The sequence below is a fragment of the Oxyura jamaicensis genome, chromosome 3 (genome assembly GCF_011077185.1).
Source record: "Oxyura jamaicensis isolate SHBP4307 breed ruddy duck chromosome 3, BPBGC_Ojam_1.0, whole genome shotgun sequence".
NCBI lineage: Eukaryota > Metazoa > Chordata > Aves > Anseriformes > Anatidae > Oxyura > Oxyura jamaicensis.
In genome coordinates, this window is record NC_048895.1 from 13,191,117 (window position 1) to 13,211,822 (window position 20,706).

The 20,706-nt window shown below is 45.7% G+C and overlaps 1 protein-coding gene across 1 annotated transcript in view; it reads right to left on the reverse strand.

Annotated features, from left to right (window-relative positions):
- The window catches only part of ACSS1 (acyl-CoA synthetase short chain family member 1), a 36,672-nt gene that overhangs the window by 12,143 nt on the left and 3,823 nt on the right, over positions 1 to 20,706 (reverse strand). Inside the window, exons 3-8 of the mRNA XM_035323084.1 lie at positions 8,433 to 8,632; positions 6,777 to 6,952; positions 3,616 to 3,768; positions 2,111 to 2,258; positions 1,692 to 1,829; positions 1,025 to 1,117 (exon numbers count right to left, since the gene is read on the reverse strand). Of these exons, the coding sequence (XP_035178975.1) occupies positions 1,025 to 1,117; positions 1,692 to 1,829; positions 2,111 to 2,258; positions 3,616 to 3,768; positions 6,777 to 6,952; positions 8,433 to 8,632 (908 nt within the window). The remainder of the gene's footprint in view (positions 1 to 1,024; positions 1,118 to 1,691; positions 1,830 to 2,110; positions 2,259 to 3,615; positions 3,769 to 6,776; positions 6,953 to 8,432; positions 8,633 to 20,706) is intronic.

Consider the following 20,706-nt stretch of genomic DNA (forward strand, 5'->3'; position numbering starts at 1 on the left):
CTGGATTAAATGGAACTTGGTTGGGTGCCAGAAGCTAACTCATCACACTGAGACTGGCCACAGGGATCCTGAGTAGGGAGTCCGGTAGCAGGAATAAAGGTGAAGTCATGAGCAGTTTGACTAGAAAGGGAATGAATATTCTGCTCAACTGTACCTAGAAATTCAGGAGTAAGGAAGGCTTATTTTCAACAGAGGCAGAAAGCCAGCAGCTGTGCTGTCTTTTAAGTCTATGGTGAACCATGTGGCTCACAGCTTGAGAAGGATATATTTCCATCAAGATTTAGATGGAGCATTCAAGACACCTTTTGCAACTCTTGAATATTGGTGTCCAGAACAGAGGACTGGCTGCTGCTGGTGCTGGGAAGGAGCTGCAGGACTCCTTCAAATGCAGGCCGTATCAGGCAGCACAGCCTCAGCCAAAGCACCTACAGCATACTCCTTCAGTCCTGGGAGGGGCTGCTCCCAGTGTCCATGCACAGCCAGCAAGCCCCAGCTGATTCCTTCCCAATCAGCCAGAACAGCTGCAGTAGGTGCATTTGACTACACGGTTTGGCTTTCCATCCTCCTCTAACCTTTTCCAGGCAAGGAAACAAAACACACCTAAGTACGGTCTGTGGCTATATGGTGCTATACATGTCTTTTTGTGATAAGACCATATCAAGGTTGCTACGGTTCAATAAATAACTGGAAATCAGATTTCTAATTCAAGCTGCCTACTCCCAGCTTTGCCCAGCAATTCAATCTCTGCCTTCTGTTTCTAGCACCAATTGAGATTTCCCAGCTTTCAAAATATCAAAGAACATTTAGAGAGGAAAAGGACAAGAAAAAAAAAATGCTACTGCTTTTAGATACTGCTGTTATGTGCTGAACTCCCCAGTGACTTTCCAGATCTGAAAAAAAAGCCAGATTATTTGTTTTTGACAGATTAATTGGGTTGAATCTAAACACAGAAGTTCTTCTCTATCCACCAACTGCCCCCTACCAACCATCAGGGCCCTGCACGCTCCCCGAGAATGCCTTTTACCTGTCTGCCACCATGTGTCCACGAGGGTGCAGCGCCCTTCTCCCACCACATGGTAGAACCACTGCCACGCTTCATTGTTGATGGGCTCTCCCACTAGATCCAAAATAATAATAAAAAAAAAAGGAAGTAGCCTGAGACTCAAGGGGTTGCAGGCAGTTTGTTCTCCCTTTTGGTGCACAACATGGTGATTGCATGACTAAGCAGAACACTTACAGCTTTTTTTGCTGAGATGTGCAAAGGACTACAATGCATTTATGTAACTGAAGACTTACTTTTTCCAGAAAGACCAAAAGGCAAGCAATAAATATCAAAGAAAGTAATTAATTAATGCAGGTCATGTATATGAACCTCTAGAATTCTAAATAATGCAGTGAAAGGCTTGGGCCATCTAAGCCAGTAAAGTTAATTTACTGTTGAATAAAACTTTTAAGGAAAGAATACAATCCTACAAAATAAGCTAGGAAATGCGCAGCTACATTAAGGTTCAATGGGCCCCATTTCAGTTTGTTTCTCCTTCTTCTAAGACAGTATCTGAAAAGCCAGATGGGGAGCCTGCTTTATCAACTATTTTTACCACATCCCATCTGGTCAGCCAAGCCCCTCTGGTATTTTCATTCTCATCAGCTAGAACCCCATCTTTTTCGGAGGAAGATTTTATGCTCCCTACCTGATCCCAGGGTCTTCAGGGATGATCTGTCGTATTTCTTCACCCACTTGTCTCCATAATTCAGCAGCAAGCGTATAGCTGTAGGTGCTCCATAAAACTGATTAATTTTCAACCTTTGTACCACTTCCCAGTAACGACCTGCAAGGTCATAAACATACTGCCACTGACATTCCACCACAAAAGCTCAACTTGAAGGTTAATAGTCAAGGCTAAAGCTGTGGTTACTGTGAGCACAGAGCAAAACCAATGGCAACGTTTCTTATTTTTTCCACATTGGATGCATCGACATTCCTGAACATTACAGATACACATCCCAAAGAAATGGAGCTTACCTTCCCTGAGCAGGCAGGTCACACTGGATAGGTGTGTAACCTCCCTTTGCCTTGTCAAACTGCAGGTCTAGCCAAACCTTTACTCACCTGGGTCAGGGTACACTGGAGTGCTTTCGAACAGCACGGTGGTGCCTCCATTGCAGAGTGGTCCGTAGACAACATAGCTATGTCCTGTGATCCAGCCAATGTCAGCCACGCAGCCAAAGACGTCGCCTTGTTGGTAGTCAAACACATACTGCAAAGATAAATGTAAGGCCAGCTGACCTCCTGTTGGCAGGTGCAAAAAGCTTAAGGGTAAGGTGTTGGATGGGATGCATCCAAGTGGGAGCAAGAGAGCTCACAAGGTGAGCGGAGCCAGTCACATGGGACACAGCAAAACAAAGGGCAGCCCAAGGTGAGGAAGCAAGTCAGAGCAATCAAGCATTCCAGTTTCCTAACTCCTGCAAACATACAGGGGTCAAGGCACATGGCTGTACCAGGAGCCTACAACCAAAACCCAGAGCTGTGAACACCCGCAGTTGCTTACCCCAGACAGTCCACATGGCAGAGCTGATGCTGAACTGCAGGGAAGCTGCAGGCCTCAGAGGCTTAGACCCCTCATGAATATGAACAGGTTTCCATAAGAAAGCTGGAGACATTCATGTGCCCACGAAAAATTTTCTGAGAAATGTTCTCAGCTGCTCAGCTTCTCTATCAGTACATTGCTTTCCAGATGCTCCCCTCTCCCTGCTCATCAAATTCAAATAAAAATCTTGGAGAACTCATTATCTCATCTCGCTTTTGGAAAATGCTTCCCTCTGTAAATCTAATTCCTCTACCACACGGTGAAGAGGTCCTGACTCATAAGGCAGAGACAGTTTTATTTTTAAATCAAAGAAAGTGGATCAGAATTCAGAAGAAAAACAAAAACAAACAAACAAACTAAAAACGTGAGTGTGTGACAAGAATGTCACACACGAGCATGCAAAGATCACAGAGGCCACGCAGGTCACCTGATCCCTCTGTCTAGGAGAGCTAATTCTCACCTTATCTATGTTAGTACCTTTCCCTGTCAGGCTCTAAAGGGACTGCAGCTGCAAACAATGCCTCCCTGCACCAGTGTGCAGGATCTGCCATCTGGACTAAGAAAGAAATAGATGCTTTGGCAATTAGAGATTGGCAGATCCTCTCGGCAGTAAAAGAAAAAAGGCGAGTACCCTACTGCATAATACTGGAGTAATATCCACCTTACCAACGCCAGTGTGGTACCTACCAGACTCTCCTCAGCTGCATCTTTAATACCTGACTTCAAAGACGCAGATTGTAACGTCTGCTAATTTGGGCCTAAAACGCCAATAGGTTTAAATGCAAGAGTAGAAGTAGCACAGAGTTTCTGTTCTTTCACAGCTCTAGGCTCTGGTTCTCACAGCATATTCCCCAGCAATAAATCCTGAAGACTACTTACATGTTCTCAGAATTTTTCAATTTGGTTACGCCCAATAAGCCACTGAGGCAGCAAACGCAGAACACAACAACCCCCACCAGTCAAAGTCCCTATCATTAATACTGTCAGAAGGTAAATGAACCTCTTCCAGGTGATATGTCTGAGTTACCTTGTGCGTGAGAGCAGAATACAGCAGATATCCAGCCTGGGTGTGAACAATTCCTTTGGGTTTTCCTGTGCTGCCCGAGGTATACAGCATGAAAAGCATGTCTTCACTGTCCATGCTCTCTGGAGTGCATACAGAAGCTGCCTTGGCTATCTCCTAATAAAAAATGGGTGATGATGACAGAAAGATTTTGGTCATATGGAGCCAATCAATATTCTATATACCAAAAGACAAGCACCACCATTGCTTTTTCCCCTCACAGACGTGCATGGGTATATCATAGGTTACACTTGCTCACCTTGTGGAAAGGTTCCTGGGGACACAAAGCACCTAGCCTCTCAACCAATAGCTCTGCCAGAAGCCAAGGGGAATTGGCCAGATAAAATAACATCACAGGACAAAAAAAAAAAAAAAAAAAAAAGGTAGGCAATAGCTTGCATCTCAAGCCTTTACAAGCTGCTGGTAGAAAACCAAAGTTTGACTGTATACATGAACCATACTTAGCAGCAGACAAAGAACTTACAGAGGATGGTGCTTCTCATCAGCATTTAGATCCTGCACAAAAGTGCATCCGGACCAGCTCCCAGTCCTGACTCACGTGCTTGATCCAGACAGAACATAAGTTGCAGCTAAGGTCTGTCACAGAGCTGTACTGTGAAAAACAACAGAACTAGGGACTCTTGAGACATCTTCAGACCAGAACAGATGGTGAAACTCTAGACATGGAACCTGAATGCCTACTGTATGCTTGGTCAGGGCTGCTTCGGAGCTTTCTACTTACCCTCCCCATCTGAAGAGACTAAGGGTGTTTAACTTCATCAATGATGCAAAGTGCTAGAATTAAGACAGGCTGTGAATTGAAAGTATTATGCCACCATTAGAAAACACACCTGAAAAAAGCTTTTCTTTCAGAGCACAGTGAACAACACAAAGGCACTCTGGAAGTGCATCATTTGTCTTGCTTGTCTGCTCAAACTGTAATTTTTTCATGAAGAGGTTGAACATTTTTCTTGCTGTGTACAAACTTGCAGTAATGACCATGTGTTCCAGATGCTCAACATATGGCTGTAAAAAGGCACAGCTGGCTTGTTTTTCTCAAGCTCCGTATGGTCCTAGGAGAATAATGATTCCTGCAAGGGTTGCCCTTTGAGGGAATTTCTAGGTACTGCCTTTTTACAAGTATATCTCGTAAACACACTCTATTTACAAGCGAACCACCTACCAATCCAGGTCCAAACATTTACAAGTGTCTGACAAACAAAGCTTGATTAAATAAGAAGAGCTGATACGGTCAGACATAATTCTTACCTGCTGACTTACGCCACTTCCTAGGTATTTACGGTGACCTTTCAGCACTACCAGCACAGGCTGACTTGCCAGTTTTTGATACTAAACTGAAGTTTACATATGTTCCATTAAAACATGAGGTTGGATTTTGCAGCAAGCCACCGCATAGCAGCCTTGGTTCGCTTAAGACAGTGAATAATGTGAGTCAATTAAATTACAAAGAGTCAGACTGTTCATATGGCATCTCAGTTATTTCCCACATTACCCTCCCAGACTCACTGCTTCTCAGAGGCTTGTATGAAGGACACCAAATTGCACTACAGAAGGATGAAGGGGTTCCACTGGTGAGCAGAGAAGCAAACATGTGAGATAGGACTAAAGAGAAGGTATCTACGATGTGGGAAGACAAGCGCAGTGGCTGGTAAGTACAACTGCTGTGAAGATCAGTGCTGACAGAGTTAAAAACATTAGCAGTTCAATTCTCATTATGTTTCAGAGTTAATCCAACAACTGACAATGAGCTGAGCTCAGTTCTTAGATCTCCAGAGCACCTCGGGCTGTTTGTACAATAAGGAAAAATGTTTCAATGTGCTTTGTTGAAGGAGTAAGACAATTTCTGAATAAAACCTGCCTTCTCTGTTTAACTTACCCTAGTAGTTGCTCCTTATCTCATGTGACCAGCACAGGGACTCCTGAGTTCTTGGCTGCAGAGGGGTGATTTCCAGGTATTATTGTGATGGGTATTTTCTGTTTACTACTGCTGGCATACTGATAAAACTACTTCTATGTTAGGCTGCAGACTCCCATGTGTGCCAGCTAAACACATGAAAAATCACCACTGTTTTCTCCTTTCTTCTAGAGCACAGGTTGTAAATACTACGCTCCCGTCATGGGGTAGCCTTGACGCTGTTTATTGACTATTTTAAGAGTTCTCAGGAACCTGATTATTTCTGCACTGCCTTTCGACAGTGTCCAGTCTGAGAATACGTATGAGAGCTCACAAATCATAACAGCGTGTCTGTACATAGTACAACAGTAACAGCACTGGTATCAGTGCACTCTGGGTCTCAGGAAACACTCATTCCATAAACTGTAGCATGGTTTTCAAGACTGGTGGAATGGAGCAACATACCCCTGGTCATGCTGGGATAAATCAGACATAGATTGAGCTGCTTGAACGCACAGTCCCAGCAAACCATAATTTAGGGATTAATTATTTTCATCCTGTTTAAGGATGAAAATACAGGTGCTGTAAGGTGCATCTCCTTTTCATCTGCAGAACTCAGGACCAAAAGGCACAAATAGAGAGAAAGATGATGTAGCCAACACCCAGACCTAAAAGGAGCTAACCAGACTGCCAGGGGGCATCTGCAGAGCTCAGTGACTGCAGTGATACATAGATGCTGTCACTGCAATATAGTAGTGCCCATTAGCCCACTGGGGTAATGCAGCAGTATAGAAAGAGTAGCACACACGGCAAAGCTGCTCCAGAAGCAGCATAAATGCCAGTTGCTGCTGGTAGGTATGGTGTGGCTACACTAGTGCGCCAAGTTTGCAGTGCAGTGGCTGCTTCATAGATTTTAACTCAGCAACATATGAAAAGAAATACCAGGAGACTGATATTTCTTGGCTGCAGATTCTAATCATGCAGCCCGCAGCAGACCAAAGACCAAAGCCACCAGAGTGTGCGTGATCTACGCATTCTGTAAGACTCTCATGCTTGTATTCTGAACAGCCCTGCAGTGCTTCTCTCAGAGATGTCTGTGTTAGCTGGTTCCTATGCTTCTCAGTAGAACGTATTCCTCTCCCCCAGCACAGTAAACATCAAATGGACAAACAGCAGGGAAAACAGGCAAGGTTTACCAGCATCAACATACTTCTTCAAGGGGAACATCACGGTCACCCATCTGGACTTTGTTATCTGTCCTCTGAGCTACAAATACATGTTTGACGCTTGGACAGTTCTTTACAGCTTCGTCCACCGTCGTCTTCAGCTCTATGATTCGGCCTCCCCGGACTCCCTGGTTGTAGGTGATAACTGCTTTGCATCCAGCTAAAAAGAGAGAGAATTAGCAGACATACCAGCCTGTTTTCCGATATGTGCACGCTGCTTGCATTACTTTTGGGAATGACGTATAGTACAACACATGATAAATATTCAAAATTTCTATCAAAAGCAGTCAGTGCCACTGATAAAACCACTTTAAAACCTGAGTCTCACACAGACAACAGGTAGCAGAAACCTTCAGAGCTTATCTAGACCACGTCCTCCACCCTAAACACCCTAAAGCAGGGTCAGTTCCAGCTAAACCACTGCTGGCAGTTGTCAGTCCAACCTTCCCAAGCCACTCCAATGTTAGGCATTCTATTCCTTCCCCACCAGTTCACTCCCATTTCTGTTATGAACACGAGAAAGTCTATCCAATGCCTAGCCTAAGTATCACTCACTCTAATTTAAATGCACAAATTCCTACCTGTCAAAGTCAACATGCAGAGCAGTTTCTTCCCAGTTACAAACCTCAGAGTGCATACCGGTCCTCTAGGCTAACATCTCACGCACTGAAACCGGTGTATAACCTCCAATGATTTCAGCAGGCCTCAGTGAACAAGTATCTCCTTTACCCCTTTCTCATCCTCTCTGAGGCTGCATACAGTGTCCATTCCAAATTGAGCAGCACCTAAATTCATCATGTTCTGAGACACCTGCAGCCTGCTGAAACTCACTCAGTATTTAGTGGGGAAACTTCCTGGAAGCCACAACACACAGCAGCACTCCAACAGACCACTTCAAACTGTATCACGCTGCATTAATTGCAGAGCTCCTGAGAAAGATGCAGAAAAATTATTCTTTAGCCCATCACCTCCACGTAAGTGGCCAAGAGTGAGGGAAAATCAAAATATTTACTTCAAAAAAAGCAAGAAAACTGCTGTAAGATTTATTCCTTCACATCAGCCATAAAGAAGCTGCAACTGCTAGACAGAATATAAGCCACTTGCTATTTTGTACTTCTGCTGTATTTTTAGCATTATTTTTTATCTGATCACACCACAACTGCTTTGGGTTAAGAACTGCTCTGTATGGCGGTACAATGGCTAACACAGCGGGAGAAGACTGCCAACGCCTCACTGCTATACATAAATCACAGTACCACAATTCAGACTGCAGAATTAGCACTGTGCACAAGTATGAGAGAAACACTGCAATTATACGGCATCGGAACAAATCGGGCTGCATTCCTAAGCTCTGATTTTCCCTCCAGGTTTACTTTGTTTGGCAGTAACCCAGAGCAGACTGAATGTTAAGCAATTTATGAAGTATTTTAAGGCCAGAGGACACTGCATCTGCCACTAAGGAAAAGGCTCTTCACTTTGCAAAGGGAAGTACTTTGCGAGGGAAAGCGAACTATCCAGCCCGCTGAGAATGAACCTTTTCTTTTTCTGCCAAGAAAAAAGAGAACTTGGACGACAGCTTAGTCTTGGAGGGTGCCAAGCACTGTCCAAATGGGTTTGTTCCCCGGTCTGCATCTACTTACAGTCCATGATCCTCCCAGCTAAGGACTCCGCGCTGAATCCAGCGAAGACCACGGTGTGAACGGCACCAATCCTGGCGCAAGCCAGCATGGCTGCCACGGATATGGGAGACACGGACATATAGATGGCAACCTTGTCCCCTTTCCGTATCCCATATTTCTTCAGGGTGTTGGCAAGACGGCAAGTCAGATCCAGAAGTTCCCTGTGGCAAAGAAGCGATGTTGTCAGGTGACCGCACAGAACAAAAAAAAAGGATGAATTTGAACCAAGCGAGGCATTCTGATTGCCTCTGGACCTTATCACCTTGGCAATACAAGGCACACCAATTTCTGCATCTTAAAGAAGAGCAGCCTGGGGTCTGGTCAGAGCCAGACTGCTCTTGCCATCAGGAAAAGAAGTGGGGCAGAGAGCCACATTTGCTGGAAGGAACTTGCCGTGCTCTCACTGCTGGGCTAGGGCACGGGGAAAGCAGCCAGCGAGCTAACGACTGCCCTGCTGGCTCCAGAAGTCAGGGTCCATTTCAGCCATCCTCCATGCCTTGTTGACCTACAAGATCAGAAGGCTCAGCCAGAAGCTACTGGAAACACTTGTGGGAGAAACACAGGACAAAATGGAAGCCGCTGTCAAAAGACTCCCAGCACCATTTACTTGATGTCAAGGAACTGCCAAAATCGCTTCACAACTAGTAGCTTTAAAATCAAAAGGGTAAACAACACATTTACATACTTAAGGAAGAAAAAGAGAAGTGGAATTAAGTCCTGAGACATTTCTGTGAGATTTTACAAGACTCTTCAAAGCTGGGCCAGCAGCGATTTGTGGTTTTCAGTTTGTCAGCTCACCCTGCCACGCCACAAAGCCCAGCAGTCTAGCAGAGCTTAGATATTGCCCTCACAAGAGTAAAACCACAGCTACTTCTCACATAAAGAAACTCAGAACACCAGGAACAGGAACAAAGGCTCAATTCACAGTGTTTGCCTCTGCTGCACGCTGATGTCCTCAGAAGGAGCACAGAAACAAACGTTCCTCTAAAGAACAAAAACACAGTCTGCGGAGAAGAACTTGCATGTGCATTTCTTCTGATGTCTGCACAGAGGATAACACAATGGCAGGCTTATCTGAGACCACGATGCTGTCCTAAACTGAGCTGCTCAGTGTGTCTGCAGCGAAGGACTCGAGAAGAAGACAGGTAAGTGCAGTATGCAGCCTGAGGAGTGATCTCAGGCCAAGGAAGAGCTGACCCTCAGGGAGGGCAGCACAGCCTTCCTCTTACTGCTGCCAGCTGCAGGCTGAGATAGTGACTCCCAGAGCCTGCCAGGAATTAAATTGCCCTCTGTGTTCAGGAACTTGCTGAGTACTGAAGCCCAGAGGAGAGAAATGCGCCCTAGCACACTCATCTTTTCCCTTTCACCTGCAGATGCCTCAGGGTCTGTAAACTATACCACCAGGGACTGCAAAAATTCTCAGTCACTCCTCATAACACTCATTTTCTCATCCCTTCACCAGCTTCATTGCTCTTCCCTGCATGGCCAGCAAAACTGCTGAAACGTGTTTTGTCGTTCGCCCCGACAGGCGTACGCTGTCATCGCCGTGTCTAGTTTGATTCCTGGGGACGTGAACAGAAATGTGGCACACGATAACTGATGAAGACTAGTTGGAAAATGACTAAACTACATGGTATTTTTCTCTGGGAGAACCATGGGCATTTGATGCCCTAGATAACTGATCTCCCTTGGCTTGGAATGCAAGGTCCTCGTTACACATTCCCTACTGGTTTTGGTCACTCAGTGCTTATGCTAGAGGAGATACTGAAAGTTGTCATATCCTATTCGCTCCTACAGACTTTTGGTTAAAGAAAGAGTCCGAATATTTCTTCCCATCAGCAGTAACAATAACGGGTCTCACTTAATGAGCAGCCCCTGAAATAAGCATGCACATGGCAACAAGTAAGCAGCTACAGATGCAAACCTGGAAAGAACACCAGACTCCACAATCATCGGTCGTTGATTTCTTGGTCCGTTAATGAAATGGAAAATTATCACCTCACCACTGGTCCCTGCAACTAGGTGACTCTTTTAAAGAGATGCTGTAAAGGGCCACGCTTTCCAAAAGCAGTTTCTGAAATGTGAGCATGGGATTACACTGATATGGTAGTTTGGATATGTCCTGAGGAGGTTGAGAATAGCAAAATCACATCACCTCTGAGGCATGCAGGAATAACTGCTTTATTCAAACAGCGCAAAACAGGGATAAGGCAAACTACCTGTAAACAAGTCCTAGGGAGCAAACTTGGAGATTTCCACCTTGCTAAATGCTGAAGGTTTCCCTGCAGCAGCCATTGCCAGAGCGTCTGGGCAGGCAGGAGCTGGTTGTCCTCTGCAGCACCCTCCACAGCACTGGACTGTGGCCACCAGTGGTGCGGGAAGTCAGGCACAAGTCCTCTCCCCACAGGTAACGGAGAGTTGATTGCATCCAGAAGTAGCTGCCAGCAGCCCAGCGTGTGCTAAGCCTCATGGAAAAGGTACCTGGTCTCAGCCCATTTGCAGAAGGGATGTGGTCACTTCGCAGCACCGACAGCACAGCCAGCTCTGGCAGCCTGCAGTCCCAGCACAGAGGTGGACGTGCTCCCCTCCTACCCCTACCAAAAGCTCAGCACGCCCAGGAATAAGAATTTTTCTCTGCATAAAGGGACTTCAGTTCCCAGGGCTGCTAATTCACTGTACAGTTCGCATGGTAGCTGGACAGAGAGCTGCAGCTTTACTTAAAACCAACATATTTCTCTGAAATGCCTTGCCTTTGGCTGGACTGATGTATTTATCGAGCAGTAATTTCCATTATTGATTTCTCTAATTTATGCCGTATTATCACCGTCCTACGTGCTTTAACTCTCTGTTTTGCTTCTGCAGTTTGTCTATAAGCACAGTGCAAATGAAGTTATCTGATCATAGCTGGTTTGCTCTAATTAGAGCAACACTGGTGTGCTTGCACTCAGCATTGATGTTGATCTGTGAGGTCAAGAGAGCAGCGATCAGACAAACGTATTAGGGGGTCTGCATACCAAAATCAGCTGTAAAGCATGAATCTACCAGTGTGTGCTTATCGTCCAGAGCTGGCCACAGCTGTGAAAAATGAAGAAACAAATAAAAAACAAAACAGTTTTCAGGTGGTGGCTAAGCTGAAAATAAAATGAAATGTTGTTCTGGTCAGTCAAAAATTGACTTGCTTCTTTTATAAAATCAGTGCACGTTGGAAATGGGCAAAGCCCAGGAGCTCCACTTTGGAAATCACGTTAAAAAAGAAAAAAAAAAAAAGTGGGCTGAGAATAACTTTAGGATTAAACTCCGTCTGCATTGTGAGGGCAGCGAAGTGACAACCACGGAGAAAGTATAAGGACAGATCCAGTGACAGCTGGAAGAATACCACCCACCGCTGTCCTTTGGAAGATAGGGAAAATGATAAGGAAAATGACAGGGAAAATGAGCCTTGAATCCCAGCCACAGCACTTTGTGTTATTTATTTTAAGACTGTTCTTGTAGTGTTACATAAATATATCACTCCTGCAGCACGGTAACTCACAGAGGTGGCCGAAGTGCTCAGTGCTGAGGTTCACCTGGTGCAGTACCTGGCCTCTGGCAGCAGCTGGCAACAGAAATGGCAACCCTATAGCAAGCAGGTATGGAGTGGCTTTACCCCGGATTGAGTTTCAGCTTCATCTCTTACAGCTAGAGATGAGCACAACGTTCATTAACCCTTTCTAAGTGCTTCATGAGCATGCACAGCCTTCATAACTACATAAATACGCAGTCTATTAGCTGTACTATTTTGCTTATTTTTACTAAGTTCATGAACTGATCAGCTCCATGCAATAATGAATTCCCACCCAACGTTTATTTTTGTGCCTTGTCCTAAAAGGCCATGTTCTCTTCTCCAGAATTCATCCGATGCTGCATTAGAGTAGAATATCAACATGCATAAATATTAAGAGGAAACAAAACTGAGCATCTCTGCTGTTCAACTGCAGAGAACAGGAAGTGAAACAAGCCCCGGCTAGGCGGTTGTGAGAAAGCGAAATAAAAACCACTTATCTGGAATGGCACATATACAAGTGCTTTTAGAGCTGCAACCTCTTTCTCTTGAACAGAAACGTCAGAAGAGCTCTAGCTAGGGTGTCCTTTCCGAACAATTCAGCGCTTCACTTGCTTGTGCAGGACTCAGTGATCGTGACTGCAGAAACCCTCATTGTTGTTGTGTTTTAATTATTAACCCCTATTTAACATTTGCTTAATGAGAGCGTGTGAACATGCAGATAGAATATAAGGACCAAGTCTTCATGCTCAGATCTATTTGTTTTGCCTCGTCCTTTGTGCTCTAAAAGGGCTATACTGGAAGGTCATGCTCTGCTTTGCTCCCTTAGAAGTGCAGCACATAAGGGAATGGACACAAAGGAAAAAAGAGAAGGTGAAGCCAAGACTTCCCTCCAAAAATCCCTGAATATTAGCTGTGTCTTCTGGCTCCTACAGCAGCAACTTCCTCTCCAATTCAAAAAAGGGAGTTAGCAGAAATACTGTCTTAGGAATCCCACCCTCCTGGAATCCCTCACTCCTTCATGAACCTTTCCGTCACTAACGAAGAGGCAATTAGTAGGTGCTAGCAGGTTACACTTTTCCAATATTTAACCAAGACACATTTCAGGATGGAATGAGCACACGGCCTTGAAGAATTGGGCAAGAAAGACCCGTCCCATTCCACAGAACTGAACTGAGCAGGAGGAAACCTTGCCCTTTATCCTCCTCACCTGCTACTGGTGCCAAGCTCAGCACTGTGATCGTTCCAACACACAAGATTAAAAGGCAGAGAGCAATCCCAAGGGCCTGACACCCAGCACTGTCCCATCCGAGGCAGAGAAGCAGGGGCAAGGCCATCCAACACAGGCAGAAAGTGCACCAGAGAGGATCTGCCTCCCATCCAAACACAGCAGGTGTGAGAGAAGTACATCTACCAAAACCATATACCAGAACCACAAGGGAAGAGAGCAAGGCAAAATCCTAAGCAGTGCTTGCAGCGCTGCCTGCTCCCAAAGGATTTCAATTCCCCTGCCCAAGCAGCCTGTGCTGACCAGGGCACTGCGCTCCGCAGAGGCAGCCAGGAGTCACGAAGTCGCTGGGCGTGCGGAGGGGCCAGGGAGGTCCAACTGCCTGAACACGGGTGCCTGACGGCAAACAGGAGGATCTCAGCACTGCAAACTGCTGGAGAAGGAAGTGTGCTGCAACAAAAGGAAATGCCCTGCCCCTCTGAAGAGAAAGCTGAGAAACTGCAGAGTCAGCTGATGCACAACATCTGCAGCTCTCCTGCAAGAGCTGAGCTTAAAGAGCGAGGGCAAATAAGAGAGCAGGCTGGGCAGCAGGGCTCTAAACGCAGAGCCACTCTGGCAGATAAAGTATCAAAGTAGAGCTGAGATATGGGGAATCAGCAACCAGTTGGACCCAGAAGGTGAGGCAGGAGAAAGAACAGGATACCAGGAAAGGGAGATTTTGAGACAACACATAGACAACAAGCCAGGAGATGGTGGATGAATTAGTGAACGTGAGCAAGGAAGGTGAAAATTATGATATATGAAGGACATTCTGGACTTGCTTTCAGGAAAAAAAAAAAAAAAAAAGGATCTTTCAACTAAAAACATACACAAGTCCAAGCCATTCATTGCATTGCAGGTGTGGAGAGGAACAGCTGCGGAATATGGATTTCACATAAATGCAGCCAGGCAAAAAAACAGGCAGACAAAACAAACTGCAAAACAGCAGGATGTCAAACAGATCTGTGCCAGCTCCAGTCTCACTCCACCTCTGCAGAGATGGGCCTAATTACTCCACTCCAGCTCAGCACCTCCAAAATCAGAGGGAAACCCGGTCTTGACCCATTGACAAACCAGCTCAAGGTGTAGGTGACGTGCTGACAGCCTTAACCACCACACACAAGAGCTCTGTGGATAGAGCCAGCTCCCAGAAACGTGAGCAGGGAGAGGCTGGACTGGATGTAAATCCCTTGTCTAAGTTAGCAATGACCACCCTGCCGCAGAGCTGCTCTCCTGGATCTCTCCCAAGTCACTCCACACTGGCTGATTTCCGTAAGCTTAGGAACAAGCCCTCACATTGCTGCTTCATGTTACAAGTTGCTGAAAAACAATCTTCTTTCATGGATTGAGCAGTCTGCTTCTGCTGTTACCCTGCAGCTCTAATACCCTGCTGCCCTTCAAAGTAAAAGGCCCCGGGTCTTGTAACGAGTTTGCACGGCCTCAGGAATGAAACTTTTGGGGCTCGTTCTGTCTGAACCCTTTTTAATTTATCTGCAGCCTCGTTTCATGTGGTTTAGCTGTCACAGCAACTCTTCTAACTTACCAGGTAACTACGGCTAATTTGTTTTTATCTTTTGTTATCTTTTATTGGCGCCACCGTGGTTTTATGATCCTAACACAGTAAGGTAACACTCTAAGCAGTACAGGTCCAACACGATAACCGAGGCCTTGAGAAGTGAACGCTCAGGATGCGGCAGGCATGGGATGGCAAGAGATGGAGTGCAGGCCGGCACTGGAGACCCTGAAGTGCAAACGACTCAGCCATGGTCAGAACAGCAGCGCAGACCTGGAGCCGGACAGGAGCAGTGTCAAAATAACACAGAGAAAGAACCTCCTCTTTCTGTAATAATTAAATCTGGACTATAATTTTAGACTGTTACAGCATGCTCCTTTACAGTCATAAGCAAGATTTTGAGCATTAGCACTGTTCTCTTCTAGAGACTCCCCATATTTTGCACGGGCATCTCCTCAGGTACCCCAGCATCACTCCCCAGCACCATGTCTGCAAGACTGGCCCTTCAGCAGAGCCAGCAGACCGCTCCCGTGGTTCTGTTTAATCTGACAGACACAGCACTTCTCCCCTCATCTTTATGACGTCTCTGTTCAGAAAATACCCGACCACATTTTTCCCACATCTTCCCTCAGTGCCTGTGTTTCCAAAGCCCATCGCTCAATGTCTCGAACAAAATCTCCCATACAACCCTTCACTGGCAGACACACGGCAGTTCTCTGACACGTTTTAGGGAACCTTTTTCCAAGAAATCTGTTGCTATCTTTCACTACATCCAACAAAACAGCCTGCAGCTCTCTAAACAAAGCAAGCCAGTTCTTTTTACATCCAAAAAATTGCATCGAGACCTTCTTCAGCAAGCAGCTTTTCTATTTTCCTAATACACACAATGCTGTACAGGAAGGGGCTTTGACAGAGTCTGTTGAAGTTAACAGATGTGGCACAAACCAAGTTCTCTGCTGTCTCAGTCCGAAGGCTGGGTTGAACATTTCTTGCAATCACCAGTTTATTTCCTGGAACCACAGTTTGGATCAGGATGAAACTACCTGAAAATTCAGGTCACATGCACCAAATAGGTTAGTTCTGTAGTTTTTTTTTTAAAAAAAAAGATCCATGCATCTCTCAGCCCATCTTCTCACCTCCTGTTTGTTGCTCTGTGCAAGTCACTGGGGAACAGTCAGATTCAAAGCCTTTCTCTGATCCTCATGAGCATAGATAGCATCAAGGGTGCTATCATTTGAGATGGACGTTCGAGTCCCCTGTAAGCAAACCCTGTCTCTTCTTCCTGGCTCAGTGTCCTGGCAAAAAGCATAATGAACAAATCTGCTCACTCTGCAGTTTAACTTGTGTGAACAGTGCCTCAGTTTAACCCTCCATATCCCTCACTTTTTGCTAAAGAGATAAAATTTATTTCTTTTTTCACCAAAAGGAAAAATCGTACCTCCACTTCAGTGAGAATAACTAAAAAAAAAATAAAAATACAGAGTTCAACATGAGAGGCTTTTTGGCTACAGGTTCTGTTGCTAATCCAGGCACAATCCTCCAGCCTTCCTTCAAACATCCTGATCCCAAGGCAAGAAAAAACCCTTGTGATGTTTTTCTTCAGGTGACAAAGTGAAAAAGTCCCTGAGCTGCCCAGGATGGAGAAAATTTAAAGCCTGGACAAATTTTACTTGCAAGTTCAACTTAGGAAGCCAATACTACACTAGAAAGAAGGGAAACAGTTCAGTGTCAATCAGAAACACCTTCCACGCTACCCAGCCTGCACATGGTTCCCAGCCTCCATCCCTGCTGTAACGTCTAGCCCAATTTCAACCATTTTTTCTCTGGCAGAGGAACCACCACACCGACGTTTGTTAAAGACGTAGCTGCGAGGTAGCTCTTGAAGATGCCCAGCCATTTCCCCTCCACACATCCTCACATATTGAAAAGCTACCCAAGGCTCTGATGAGCTCCTCTGTAAATAAGAACCTTTCTGTTGAGACCCAGCTTGCAACTCTTTACAAAAACAGGCTGGCTAATGTGTCCTGCTGCTCAATGCATAGCCCCCCTTGGTGATACCCATTTTTATAATGATGCCACACATTGTTTGGATGACTTGTTCACACCCTGTGCCCCCAGCCCAACTCTGCAACTCTCTCTCCATACTAGCACAATTTCTCTGTAACTCATTGCACCTCCTGGTCTTGAACACTCTGATAAAGTTACGATCTGGTTGACAGAGAGAACCAGCCAACTAGCAGGATATTTACTTAACTAGCTATCTCTCTGGGGCTTGTAACATTGGATATTGCAGTGCTGGGGAATGCTTGCTCACAGGTGGCTAAATCATGCATACCGCAGTCAACACGGGAACATCAAAGACAATAAATAACCCCAGAGAGGGAGAGGTCTGGCAATGCTTTAGCTACCGTCTTTAAAATTCCCTATTGTTGAGCTTATGGAGCCTGCAACCCAGCAATGAACCGTGCCTGCTTATATAACTCACCTGATAACACAGTACACTTCAAAACCCAGGCTCGGCAGTGCCTTGGGGAACTGCTCTGTGAAGTTTCAAATCTCCTGGGCCGTGACAACATCAGCACAAAACGCTCCCAGCTAGGCTGAACCCTTCACCAATCATTTCAGCTGTCTGCTCACAGCAGCACACTCCTGTGGTTAAACTGCTACTTCGCCGGTGTCCTAGCAATGATTTTATGGTTGTTTAGCCTCCAGAGAGCCAGGCTACTCAATAAAAAATTGCATGATTTTTCCCCCCCCCCCCCCCCCCCCGCTGACTGCAGCCACCCAATCTCAGGAGAGATGCATGCCCTTTTGTCACAAAGTAGTAAAAAACAAGTCTCCTGCCTTTTCATCCAATCCTTGAAACTTAGATGGATTTCTGCTTGATAGAAAATGAAATGTAGAGAAGAGAAAAAGGAAACCTCTTCCCAAAACAGCTGAGATGTGTCAGCTGGAGAGACAGGACACCAGCTCACCAGCGAAAAGATCACTTACAGTAACGGTGTGAGCCAGTGACCAAAGCAGCCTGCCGCTCTCGAGCCACTTAATCACACCTCTGGCACCTGGGGTGCATCAAGCACTGGTGGCAGCTGGTGAAAGCTGCTAACTGAGCATCCCTGATGCAGGACAGGTGCTGAGGCTGCTCTAGGAGCCAGGCACCCTATTAGGTTAGCACTGCCCTCAGGGGCTACTGTTATGCCTGGCAAATGACGAGTCAGGATGGTTCTCCAAAGGAACAACTCAGGTTTATGGCAGAGGATTTTATTGGAAGAAACGGATTCGTCACAACTGAACGTATAAGAACAGCAATCACCATTCAAGCAAAAACTGAAACGTTTCACCCAAGGCTTTATGGGTGAAAATTTGCCAATAAGGCCATGTCTGAGTTCCCACTGCAGCAAAAAGCCCTTCAACCCAGTTCAGTTAACACAACCTACCTTGCCAAGAACCGGGCACACAGTCCTAAGTTGGGGCTCAGTGTACAGCCCCACCAGCTCTTTGCTTCTCCTAACGATGAGCCAGCTGGGGCAGTGGCAATGGAGCTGCATTTCTCACCAGTGCATGGAGGAGGCCCAGCCGATTGAGGGCTGTCCCTTACTCGCAGAGGAGGAAGCTTGTTCCAAGCCCCTTTTTCACACAGCAGCTGCCCTCCTTTGCATCCCGTGACGGGAGCAGGGCCAACACTCAGCTGTTTTCTTGCCGTTGACAGCTCCACAGAAGAGAAGAGAGAGCATGCATGCCAGTAGCCACTTCTTTCCTCATGCCTCCCAAGGCTTATCTATAAGGAGCAGAAGCTTACAGCAAGCTTTGCCAAGTGAATAATGGAACAAACTAGAGCCTTGTACTTCTCCACTTAAGCCCTGGGCACCTCCCAGCTGAGATTCCAGGACCTTCTCCAAAGCTTGTCCATGAGGCAGTGGCCAAATTAAAGTCTTTACCTTCCTAGTGCATGACTTCAGGGATGCAATGCCATTAACAGTGCCTCCAAATCCTAAGGAAATGGCATTTCTCTGCCACGGATACCAGCATTCAGGTACTGCTGATATCCAGTATTCCTTTCATCTCCTTCTCATGCTGGGCCTGTGCTGAGGCTAACGTGCAGAGGTCACACTGCCACAAGAAGGATTACTGAATGAGCATCACAGTGCCACCTCCTTTTCTGATTCACTTTACCTCACAAAACTTCTACCTAAATCAAGATGTTACTGCAAAAATCTTTCAACTAGACTTAGCTTAAAGGGGACATCAGTGCCAAGATGCCTCGAAAAACCTTCCTGCCATACATAAAACCTTTGAAAATGCAGCCCAAAGAAAAGGCTGTTATTTCAAGGCTAAACTTCTGACTCTCTCCTTGCATATACCTGTATAATACCACAACACAGCTATTCCTGACAATAACAACATGAGCAGAAGAATCAAGCAACCTGTTTTACCCACTTTGTAGGAGCAACGTCTCCTGAAAAACTCTGTCACCAGAACGCAGCCACGTCTCACCTAAAGGAAGAAACAGGAACGCGGCTCTCAAATACAAGCAGAAGATTGAAAACAGAGGTTGCCAACTTGTCTTTCACCTGATTGTTATTCTTCCTGGTTCCTTGTTATTGTATCTTTGTAAGGCTGCTCAAAGATGGAATCATTTTTCAGATGTGGGTTATTTGTCTTCAAGACACTGCAATCACCAATCCACAGGCTGAAAATGTGCTTTTCTCCACATACATTTTCGGCATGCCACAGGCCAAGAGAAAAACAGTTCTGTTGCTGCTCAGAAAAGACTTCTCATTCCTCTAGAGATCCTGAGAAGACGGTTGGAGGGCCCAGAGCAGCTCAGCACATTTCCAGGAGCACAGCCTAAGGGATACGCTAGAGTTGCCTTCGATGAGGCTGTGCTATCAAATGGGCTGCTCTTGTCAGGTTAATCAGAACACAAAGCACGTCACCCAATTCCAACCTCCAGTGTACCCCATTTCCATGCCTGTGACATGAAGAGGGAGGTAGAAGTCCATATACCACCCCAAACTCTGGATTCCATTAACCCTTATACCACCAGAATGAAAAAGACAAAATCCGAAGGCTTAGCAAAGCTACCCAGTTGGTTACATCACGCTGCACGGTGCGCTAACCTCTCAGAGCTATTTCCACGCTCATTTCTCCCGGCTGACCACCTTCTTCACTCCAATGTGTTATGTTTTTAGGAGCTTTGATAAACGCCAAAGGTGAACAAGACAAGACAACTGGAAGCTATTTATAGTCAAGAAGTTCCACAAATCCCAACTATCAACATGCTGCAGAAAACACCTTGTAGAAGAGTCAGATACCAGGACTACCTGTATCTCCTATGCTTTCTTGCACAGCATATTAAACTTTTAGCTTCCTGAAACAGCCAATGTGGTGCACACAAGTCTGGGAAACCTTTAATTCTTACTAGAGAAACTTGAGGTAAAAGGCATTTTTGCAGGCAGTCCTCTCTCCTAAGTGAGGGCACATAGCAAAGAGAAGAGAAACATGCTTGAAGTCTGCCATATTCTAGCAAACCCTACTACCTGTAGCAGCAATTACAAGTTGGTATCTCTCAGAGCAGCCTCGAGGTTGCTCTAAACTGCATTGGGGATGGGGAAGAAGAATACAGGGAACTTGAAACCCCTTCTAGCAAAGACTCAGTACCATGCCGTCGACCAACAACACAGGATGTTGTTTGCACCAATACGCTTGCTGCTGTTCTGAAACTGAAAGCTTCTCACTGAACTTTTGCCACAGACGCTTCAAAAAGAAAGCTGGCAGATGAGACATAAGCCAGGGAGGAAAAAAAAAAGAAGTCTTTCTGTTCTAAAACCTCCCACTTAGAGACAGGGAAACCATAAGCAAGCCTGATTAACACCAAAACCAGATGATGGCAGATCTGAAATTCTCACTAACT